The following is an 11,380-nucleotide window of genomic DNA, read 5'->3' as shown; positions in this document are numbered from 1 at the left end:
AGCAGTTCTGAAGGGTCCCTAGGGCCCCTCCTAAAACTCTGACCTCCAAGCCGTTGACAGTTCTAACCTAGCATCTACTGGAGGCACAATCATAATGGCTGCAGGCTCAGTTATTCAAAATATTCTCAACAACTATGCACAGAAATGTTTCTGCTGAGTCACCCTCCAGCATAAAGTGTTTTCTTTACAGCGCTTTCATCTGTCCTCAGAGATGTAAACTGCAAATATTGCAGCCTCCCTCTATAGAGGAATAAGCGATGTATCAAATTGGAAGAGACTTCAAAGTGGTTTCCTGTCTATGCTCGAATGTGTGTAAATTACACATTTGCAGGCTTCGGGGTTATAAATTTCCAGAATATACCAGTTATCAGATTAAAATTTTGAGATACAAAAATTTATTCCTTAGTTTTAGCTTCAATTCTTGACAATATGGCTAAATATGTATTTTTTGTTCCAACTAGTGTAAAGATAAGGATGGGAAAGAGTTATTAATCATTTCCCCAGTGTTAGCCCTTTATACCCTCAAAATCATCTTTTTCACTCTTCCATATTAAAATTTGCAATCCTTTTGTTTAAAAAAACTGAGAACCTACCATGTGCCAGGAACTCTGGATTCCAACATCCTATCTAATAATAGACAAACATAGTAATTAACCATACCTCGCTACGCTTCCCATTGGCTAATCAGGGTGCTATGCAAATTAACTGCCAACCAAGATGGCAGCCGGCAGCCAGGCAGCTGAAGCAAATGTGAGGTTTGCTTGCTCCAGTGATGGAGGAAGCCAAGGTTCCCCGCCTGCCGCGGCTGGGCTCTGAGCTGCACTCTAAGCAACAATGTTGCAATTATAGAAGCTAAACAAACCCCAGATACCTGCTTTCAGCCAGCTGGCCTCGGAGCTGGAGCCGCAACAAAGTTTCAATTACAGAAGATAAATAAATCCCAGAATTAAAAAGAAAAAAAGGAGAGACTGGGAGCTTCAGTTGCAGGCTTGGCCTACCTGAAAACAGCCCTCAGCCCCTCATCCAGGCTGGCCAGGCACCCCAGTAGGGACCCCCACCCTAAAGGGGTTGTGGGCAGCCTGAAAACAGCCATCAGCCCCTCATCCAGGCTGGCCAGGCACCCCAGTGGGGACCCACACCCTGAAGGGGGTGCAGGCAGCCTGAAAACAACCATCAGCCCTTCACCCAGGCTGGCCAGGCACGCAAGCGGGACCCCCACCCTGATCTGGGACACCATTGCAGGCAAACCAGCTGGCCCCCACCCGTGCACCAGGCCTCTATCCTATATAGTAAAAGGGTAATATGCAAACTGACCCTAACAGCAGAAGGACTGGGAATGACTGGTCACTATGGCACACACTGACTACCAGGGGATAGATGCTCAATGCAGGAGCTGCCCTGTGGTGGTCAGTGAGCTCCCACATGGAGGAGCTCTGCTCAGCCACAAGTCAGGCTGATGGCTGCCAGTACAGCGGTGGTGGCGGGAGCCTCTCCTGCCTCCTCAGCAGTGCTAAGGATGTCTGACTGCAGCTTAGTCCTGCTCCCCGCTGGCAAGTGGACATCCCCAGACGGCTGCCGGGCTGCCAGAGGGATGTCTGATTGCCAGCTTAGGCCCAATCCCCTGGGGAACAGGCCTCAGCCAGCAGATGGTCATCCCCCGAGGAGTTCCAGACTGTGAGAGGGCACAGGCCGGGCTGAGGACCTCCCCTCCCCCCCCCCCCCCCCGAGTGCACAAATTTTTGTGCACCGGGCCTCTAGTTCTATATAATAAAATGCTAATATGCAAATCGACTGAACAGCAGAACAACTAGTTGCTATGATGCTCACTGACCACCAGGGGGCAGACACTCACTGCAGGAGCTGACCCCTGGTGGTCAGTGCACTCCCACAGTGGGAGCACCGCTCAGCCAGAAGCCAGGCTCAAGGCTGGCGAGGACAGCGGCAGTGGCGGGAGCCTCTCCTGCCTCTGTAGCAGCACTAAGGATGTCTGACTGCCATCAGTCAGATATCCCCTGAGGGATCCCAAACTGTGAGAGGGAGCAGGCTGGACTGAAGGACTCCCCCTGCAGTGCACGAAATTTGTGCACTGGGCCTCTAGCAAACTATAATCCCTCTGTTTAAGGTGTGAGTTTATAGTCTTTCTTGAGGGTTTGCTTGAAGTTCCTATTTATGACTCTAACCCAGCTTTGTATGGTATGTCCATATATTTACCAGCTGACAAACATTTTACTAGCATATTATCCTTTGTGCTTTTAATAAATGGAAAGAATCAGTGTTAATCTTTCTTCATGTGCCAATAATCAGCAGCCTGTGGGCAGGTAGAGAGTGTCTGTGCCCAGCCACATGAAAATCCCTTCAATTACCTGAAATGGAGATACAGAGTAGAAGCTTGAAAATAATTGCTTTCTAGCAATTTCTGCAAAGGTAGAGTTCAATGGAAATATCCCTTTCTGACAGAGCATCCCCCGGTCTAACATCACAGAGTCACCTCATCTGATTTGATTAATGCAAACAGGACTTTTTTTGGAAATCCCACAGCCACCAACAGTGCCCTGGAGTTCTCAGTCACTCTCTGTGGTCACCAGAACTGCAGCTGAGGGATATGGCATATTTCTCTATCATCTAGGAGACCCAAGGAAACTGAAGCCATCGCTTCCTCTGTTTACTCAATATCCTAGGGAGAGGGGATGTATGTGGTCCCTGGTCTGCTTTGAAAGGGATGTGCTAGGATTCCAAAACCAGTCCTGCAGCCTGCCTCCAACAGTGATGCTGACTATTGTGGCAATCAGCATCTCTCTATCATTTAAGCCACCTGAAAAATAGTTCTACAGTAAAAGGATTTAGTCACCTGTCATTCATCGGTCCTGATCACAAATGCTATTATTTGGCTCCAGCTGGTCAGCAAGGCATTCGAGGGTCTGCTTTGGATGTGAGAATGACTTCTCCTTCCTCTTAATGCCTTTTGAACCATCTTCTTGTATGTAGCTATATTGTAACTAAATATATGCCTGCTTGTCACTTAGCTTGGGTTTTGCAAGGAATTTATTTGAAAAGTGATCCCAAGAGACACTGGTAGGGGAGGGAGACAGGTAAAGGAAGTTATAAAAATATTATTACCAAGCAAGGTACTGGGTGAACCCTGGGAAACAGAGTATTACACAAATCTCAGAGTTATCGCACCTGAGGAGTGAGGAAATTGTGATGTTTACATGCCAATTTCCACCAGCCATTGGTGAGGGCCATCCAGTGTAACATTAATTCTTAACTATATGGGGAAAATGAACCTTAATTCCTACTTCATTTTACACAAACAATTTAATGCAAGAAAGAGCATATGCCTATCCTGGCTGGGTGGCTCAGTTAGTTGGAGCGTCATCCTGTACACCAAAAGTTTGAGGGTTCAATTCCTGTCAGGGCACATACCTAGGTTGAGGTTTCATCCTTGGTCAGGGCACATATGGGAGGCAACCAATCGATGTTTCTCTCTCTCTCAAATCAAAAACAAAAACAAACAAAAAAAATATCATCAGGTGAGGATTAAAAAAAAAAAAAAGAGCATATACCCACATGTAAGAGTTAGAACTATAAACTATCTAGAAGAAATCAAAGGAGAATATGTGTACTACCTTAGGGTAGGCAAAGATTTCTTAGGCAGTACACAGAAAGAACTGATAAAAAGCACCTGAAAATTAATAAATGAACTTTATTCAAAATAAAATACTTCTGTCCTTTGAAAAACATTAATAAGAAAATGAAAAGGCAAGTCATAGCATAAGGAAATAATACTTTCAATACATATATCTCACCAAAGACTATATCCATAATATGTAAAGAACTCTGACAAAACAATAATGACAAAAGACTGAAACAGACATTTCATAGAATAAGATATACAAATGGCTAGTAAGCCATTTGAAATGGGTCTCATCATCAGGGAAATGCAAATTAATGAGATACTGCTATACATCTACTAGAGTTGCTAAAACTAAAAGGACTTGACAATCCAAATGTCATCGAGAATAACTGGAACTCCCATATTTTTCTGGTAGGAGTGCAAAATGGTACAACCACTATGGAGAACTCTTTGGAGTTAAACATATATCTCTTTAGAGCCCAGAAATTCCACTCCTAGGTATATTTTGAAGACAAATAATAGCACATATCTACAAAAATATTCTAGGCACAAAAATGTTTTTAACAGCTTAACAAACAGAAAACAACCCACACATCCATCAACAGGTGAAGAATGAAAAAACTGTGATATTATCTTACAATAGAATGTAAAAAGGATGAAATACTGATACACACAACAATATGGATGAAGCTAAAAGACAATTATATTGAGCAAAAGAAACAGATACAAAAGAGTACATTCTGTATGGTTTCATATATATTAAGTCCAGGAACAGAAAAGCCACGCTATAGTGATTAAAAATCAGATCAGTGATTGCCCATGGGAGTTGGAAATCGACTGGAAGGAGAAACTCCTAAGGGAATTTGGAGCTTTTAAAAAATATTCTGTATCTTGTTTGGGATGGTGGTTCCATGAGTGTATATAGACGTCAAATCTCTCCAAATTGAACATGTAAGATCTGTGTTTTTTTATTGTATAAAATTATACCCTAATATATATATATATATATATATATATATATATATATATATATATATATTGCAGATTTGTCTTTAAAAAAAAAAGAAAACACAACACCCATTAAAATATGAAGTAATTTGCTTCATTTTCTGCCTTTCAACTAGATTATAAGCTTCAGAAGGTTAGAAGCCACATATGCTTTGTTCTCTACTATATCCCCAGCACCCTGTACGGTTTGTAGGATCTCTTGAATGCTCAAGTCACATTTGTTAATATCATAGGTTTTTAAAGAGCCTCTGTTATAAACTGTGGCTTTCTCTCTCTCTTTGCAGACATGGTCTGTTCTTGGCAAATGCTGGTTGCCCCAGAAGCTTGAGCACAGGTGTATTGTCTAGGATGGGAGCTTGAAGGTGGGAACCCAGCAATGCCCTAGGTGTCCTTGGGCACTGATAGGCTCCCGACTGTGAGCACCATCTGCTCTTGTGAAGGGTGTCTGACAACATGGAAGGTGAGAGCCTCTGAGACCAAATGTCAGACTCCCATTTCCATCCTTCTGCCTGTAGGGAGCCACAGGAAGTAATTTTAACCCTGCAAAAGGAAAGTACCAACATGTGTGCTGCTTTGTAACTTACCAAGTATTCTCCCACAAATGATTTTATTTTATCCTCCCTATGACCCTGTAGGTATGTATTTACTAATCCTATTTTACAGAGAGGTTAAGTGATTTCCCCAAGGTCACACAGCTGGCAAGTGGTGGAATTGGGCTTGAAACCAAGTTTCTGACCATTTACTACTATATTAAATGCACTACTGCTGTGTCATGTAAGGACCTTCAGCAGTTTCTGAAATCTGACCCCTTCAAGCTCTACTGGACTAATGGAAAGATAAGTGACAAATATCCCTTGCCTTGGATAAATAAATTTCAGGAGCAATTTATTCTATATATCCCCGAAAGATGAACCTGCCTGGACAACCATTATGATAGTCACTGCCCCATGTAAATTTTCCATGCTCCTCACCAGCTACAAAGTTCACTCTTCTTAGCTGCTGTTCAGTGCTCTTCTGCCCAGTTCAACTTTGTGGCCTCATCCCCCCAAAACCTTGCCTTCTGGCTGTTTGTCACTATCCTCATCTCTGCAATTTTTGCTTCTCAACTTACTCTTGATATGGAAAACCAGTTTTTTCCATCTTCCCTTGGGAAACTTTTTGTCACCCTTCAAGTTAGGACTGAAATGTCACTGCCATTCCCATTCATAGTTGTTTACTTCATCTGAATCCTTTGAGCACATGGTGTATACTTTTCACATGGCAGTGGCAGGTATCATGAACCTCTCTCTGCCTTCCTTATTAGATCCCAAGGTTCTAAAAGATTAGACGCATGCCTTACCCATTTCCATAACCTCTATGGGAGACTAGCATAGCTACACACTGTACATATTTAATCAGTGCTGTGTAGAGTAAATACCACCTCTCCGACCATTGTCTGTGCATTTAATACCCTTTGACATGTGTAGTTTTAAAAAATGTTTGCATTATAACTTTATTTTATGAGTATGGTTAATATAGCCCCCACTTTCGGTATACATTGTGTGGACGAAAGGGGCCACATGCTGACCTGACAAGCTCAGGAGAGGCCTGCATGGCAGTTTTGCAGACTTGGAGACCTAAAGTAACCACAAAGGGTGGTCTGAAATTAAACTTTAACTAAAAGCAGTTATGGTGGGCAGCTACGTCCTAAGCCGATATCTTCACTGATAAGGTCAACCTTTACTGCAACTGAGCCTATCCGTCTTTTTGCATCTATGATAACATGTCCTTGGGATGTCTGGGTAACTGTGACTTCCCTGTATCTGGAGCCCCTGGGGCACAGCCAAATGTGCTGGGTCCCAGGACAGATACCACAGATTCCTTCATCATCATGTTAATTGTTCCTGCACCCACCTAAGTATGTGTCCATCATTTTACTTTTTATCCTATCACAGAGGACCGCCCCCCCCCCCCTTCGCTTAATCCCACCTCCTTAAATCTGTCACCAATGAATTTAATGTATAAATACAATTGTAACCCCGCCATTCTTCAGAGCATTATCTCAATTCGTTGAGGTTCTGCTTCCCGGCATATGTCGACAGTTTGGCTCAAATAAACTCACAAAAATTCTTTACAGGTTTCAATGGTTTTTTTTTACGTTAACAATTGCTTCTGATTGACAGACTGGATTTGACAGACTAAATTCTTTGCAAGTGGAGTGGATACATGGAGAGATTGTGGAGTCTACACCTCTACTCTGGCTGTGTAACCTTGGACAACCTGCTTCTTCTCTCAGGGCCTTATTTTATCTACATCTGTTCAATAAGGGAAATAATCTGTTTTGCTTCTTTACTTCATCACCAGAAATAACAGACGTAGAAGTGCCCTGTCGACTACAAATCTCCCAGACCTGCCATTTAGTTGACCTGCTGTTTGAGACACACCTTTTATTGACGGCAGCATTCCATCCAAAAGTTCTCTTTTGGAAAGAACTTGACGGTCTGAAGGCAGTAGATCGGAGGGCTGCAGGATGGTGAGGAAATGACCCTACTTGAGGCTGAGTTGTGGTGGGTTAGAGGTGGGCAGGGTCGTTATCATCTGAAAGATTGCCTGCGGGAGGAGAGCACGCTGGTTTTGGCAGTCGGACAGCCACCGCGTCCAGCGTACAATTACAGGGCGTTGGCCCATTTCCGGAAATGTGTCCTGAGGGAAGGGGAGGGCCTGAATGCTGCAAAGGTGGAGTCAACTATCATTTATGGCGGCCCAGGCCCACTTCACGTTGGAAGTCACCATCTCCGTTTTGCCCTCCAAGAGCACCAGCCCCCAAGGACCAGAGCCACACCCACAACCCCCCGCCCCCCAGCAAAGCCCCAGCAGGAGTCTTCAGGGCCCGCCCATTGGCTTGCGCTCGAGGGGAGGGCGGGCCCTAACCAACTCACTTCCTGATTGGTCGCTGCGTGATTGGCAGACGCCCGCCCGCGGGCTGTGCGTTCCAGGAGGCCGGACATGGCGGAGGCGGGAAAAAAGCAGGCGGGCCTCGGGCTGCCCGGTGGAGACGCGGCACAGTGGCCTCTGCAGCGGTATGGCCGTTTCATGCCCCTGGGCACAGGAGAGCCATCTGAAGCTGGCCTGGAAGCTGGGGCGGCCTCTTCCCCCACGTGGAAGGTGAGGCCTGAGGGCAGGAAAGGCCGCGAGGCGCACCCCCGCGGGGATGGAGGGAAGACTGGGCCGCCGCCATACCTTACAGACCGGCCGAATGCCACGTAGACAGGAGGAGGGGACACCGAGGGATTGGCAGAAATGGTTAGCAGACAGCTAACAAAGAAAATCGATAGATGGTAGTATAAGGCATGATTGGAACCCAATACGTTCTCAAATAACATATTCAGAGATATCTTTGAGCATCAATTATGTGTTAGATATTATTCAGGAGATTGGGACTTATCAGTGGACAAGATATAAATGATCTCTACCCTCATTTATGTTTTTAGTCTAGTGGAGAATTAGTACTTATCTAAATAGCAGTATAATTATGTAAACCAATTCCACATCCCTCATGTGGAGGGAGGTTTGGATAGTCCAAGTTACGGACAGCCAAGCCTTTACACAGGACAATTTGAATCCTAGCATTGCCACGGAATACCTGTGACCTTCGTGAAGTTACTTATCCTCTCTGTACCTTAGTTACTTTATCTTAAAAAAAGGTTATAAAAATACCTACTTCAGATTGTTGTATCGAGTATATTTAAATATATAAATCATCCAAAAAGAGTGCCTAGTATAAAGTTATATATAAGGGTTTGCTGTTATTATTACTATAATTTTTTTGCCCTAGTGTTATGTTTTAACACTATGGGTTACTAGGCAGTCAGTTCCTTTTGGTCTAGTTTGATTATTGCATATGGCCTCTGGGGTTTTGGGGTGTGTGTGTGTGTGTGTTGTTGTTGTTGTTGTTGTGATTAGGACAGCAGTGGTTAGAAGAAGAGTAAAATAAAACAAATATTCCAGGTAGAGGACACAACATGTGCAAAGACCCTGCATCTGGAGAAACCTTAGCATGTGTAATGTACATAGAAAAAGAGTAGGGCTAGTGCTTATGGAGAACAAGGGGAATGATAACATGAGATGAGGTTGTCCGGAGAGACACATAGGTGCCTTATGAACATTTCCTAAAAGCAATAGGAAGCCACTGAAGGGTTTTAAGTAGGAGTATTTTCACCTTTGGGAGATCACTCTGGCTGAAGTATGGAGGCGAAATTGGAAGGGAGTATGTGTAGATTCAGAAAGATCACTTAGCATGCTATTGCGATGCGGTAGGTGATAATGGCTTAGTCTGGAGAGTGGGGGTGAGAGGGGAAGATGGCAGTCGAGGTGGGAAACTGAGCACACAAAAGCTATCTTTTGGAGGCAAAAAGGACAGGATTGGAGATTGATTGGATAGAGTGGTGAGAGTAAAGGACTTCTGGGTTTCTAGCAGGAGCAACTGGGTAGATGGTTTGGGGATGAGAAACATGTTGGGAGATGAACAGTGAGGGAATAATCCAAGACTTCAGTTTTTCATGAGTTGAGTTTAAATATGTTTACGAAGCATCCAGGTGGAGATGTTGAACAGGTAGTTGGGTGTACTGTTCTAGACTCAGAAGAAAGATATGATCTGGAGATGTAAAAGTGGTGTTGGCATGGAAGTGTGTCATCAGCATGGAAGTGTGTCATCAGTATGAAGGGGATGTTTATAGTTATGAGATTATCTGAGATTCCAGGACCAAGCCCCAAGATAGCATTTGTAGGTTAGATAGAGGGTACAGAGTCCCTAAAATTTGACAAGGGACAGAGTTGGGAGGCACCCAGGAGAGTTATTTTAAGAGGGAGAGAACAATTAACTTTGTTGAAAGATGTTGTGGAGTAAGGGAAAATGATAACTACAGCATGTCCATTGGATTTAGCAGCACGAAGGTCCTTATGGTCTTTACCAAGAATGGAGTGGGAGCCAAATGGGGTGGGCTGAAGAGTGACTGGTAGGTGAGGAAGTGGAGCCATTGTGCATAGTTCTGAGAGACTTTGCTATGAATGTGAGTAGAGTGGGGGCTTAATTGTTCACCAAATTCTAGAATATTAGAACTAGAGGCACTACTTAAAGCTTAAAAAATCAATATATCTAGCACCATAAAAAAGGCATTAAATACCTAGTTGTACTCTTGTGGAATGCTGTACCCTGAAAAATTATGTAGGCTGCAAATGCAAAATGAGGTGAATAAAGAGTTAAATGCAAGAATAGCTGACCTATAAAAAGATCATATACAGGGTGTCCCAAAAAAATATCTACACACCTTAACAGCTGATAGTGCAACTTTAAAAGTGCAATGTATTTTAATAAACACTGCCTTTTATAATTGTTCAAAGTATATGTATACATTTTTGGGACAACCTATATATCTAAAAACAAACCAACCTGGGGATGTTTAAGGGCATATTTAATTTTTGAGACTACCCAACAGATTCCTTGATACCTGCTCTTAACACCTTCTAAACCCACTCTCCTGAAACATCTGGTTTGGGAACATTGTCTCAGATCCATCAGTAATTCTTAGGTTCTTATCCTATAACCCAAAGGCCATGGGCATTTGACCTTTTGAAGGAGTTGATTGTCATTACATCTTTCCCCTTCTTTTTGCAAAACTCTTCATAATTACTTATACAGAGCAGCACTTTTCAAGTTTTCAAATGTTCGGCTTAAAGCCATGGCTGCAATGAAAATAGATGAGGTTGGCTTTTGTAGTGCTTTTGAAAAGTGAACATTTGTACCTTCCTTTGAATCTGTGCTGAACCATCTTACCTGCTGTGATCAGTTTCAGCTTAGATCTGTCATTTTTTATTTTTTTGAAAAATGAATGAGAAAATAAGATTTGTTCTATTTTGCAATAATAATAATAATAAAAAGTGAGCCTTCTAAAGAACTGCACTTAAGTTCCATGTGAATTTCTTATTTTAAAAATGTGCCACTCTTAGTAAAAAACGCTAGGTGAAGTATAAAAATGTATTATTTTGGTCCTGGCCAGTGTGGTCCAGTGGTTGGAGCATTGACCTGCACAGCAAAGGGTCTCAGGTTTGATTCCCAGTCAAGGGCACATACCTTGGTTGGGGGTTCACTTCCTGACACACCCCACCCCTGTGGAGGCAAACAATCAATGTGTGTGTCTGTTTCCCTCCCTCCCTCCCTCCCTCCCTCCCTTCCACTCTCTCTTAAAAGCAATGGAAAAAATATCCTTGAGTGAGGATTAACAGCAACAACAAATTATTATTTTGGAGTATAGTCATTCTGGTCTTTTTTTTTTTTTTTTTTTTTTTTTTCACTAGGGAGCTTTCAAGTTCAACCTATTATGAGTTTTTTCATTTTTTCCGAATTATGTGGAGAATCTGATCTCCTAGTATTTTAGTTGTTCGATTACAGAGAAGACTTTCATCATAATGGTCATATGCTAAGGCAAAGATGTTGAATCAAGAGAAAAAATGAATATTACAACAAGAAGTCTGTGACATAACATTCTATATAGAATAATATAACTTAGTTGTCTGAATTGAATTATTCTTGTTAAAAGTTACTATCTGGACATAAATTAACCACAATTTGGAAGCAAACAAACTTTTTGTAACACTGTAAGAAAAATCAACAGTTTAGATTTTAAACTTTAGAACTATGTTATTCAGATTTCAAGGCTTATATAAATCACTTGGGGATTCTTTTTTAATGCAAATTCTGAC

At 42.6% G+C, this 11,380-nt stretch overlaps 1 protein-coding gene across 1 annotated transcript in view; it reads left to right on the top strand.

The window, feature by feature from the left end:
• Positions 1-7,614: 7,614 nt before the first annotated feature.
• REC114 (REC114 meiotic recombination protein) overlaps positions 7,615-11,380 on the top strand; it is a 137,714-nt gene continuing 133,948 nt past the window's right edge. The window contains exon 1 of the mRNA XM_081084924.1: positions 7,615-7,786. Within this exon, the coding sequence (XP_080941050.1) occupies positions 7,628-7,786 (159 nt within the window). The 5' untranslated portion in view covers positions 7,615-7,627. The remainder of the gene's footprint in view (positions 7,787-11,380) is intronic.

Source organism: Myotis nattereri (genome assembly GCF_964212035.1).
Source record: "Myotis nattereri genome assembly, chromosome: 1".
In the NCBI taxonomy this organism is placed as follows: Eukaryota; Metazoa; Chordata; class Mammalia; order Chiroptera; family Vespertilionidae; genus Myotis; species Myotis nattereri.
This window is presented reverse-complemented; position numbering and strand designations above follow the sequence as displayed.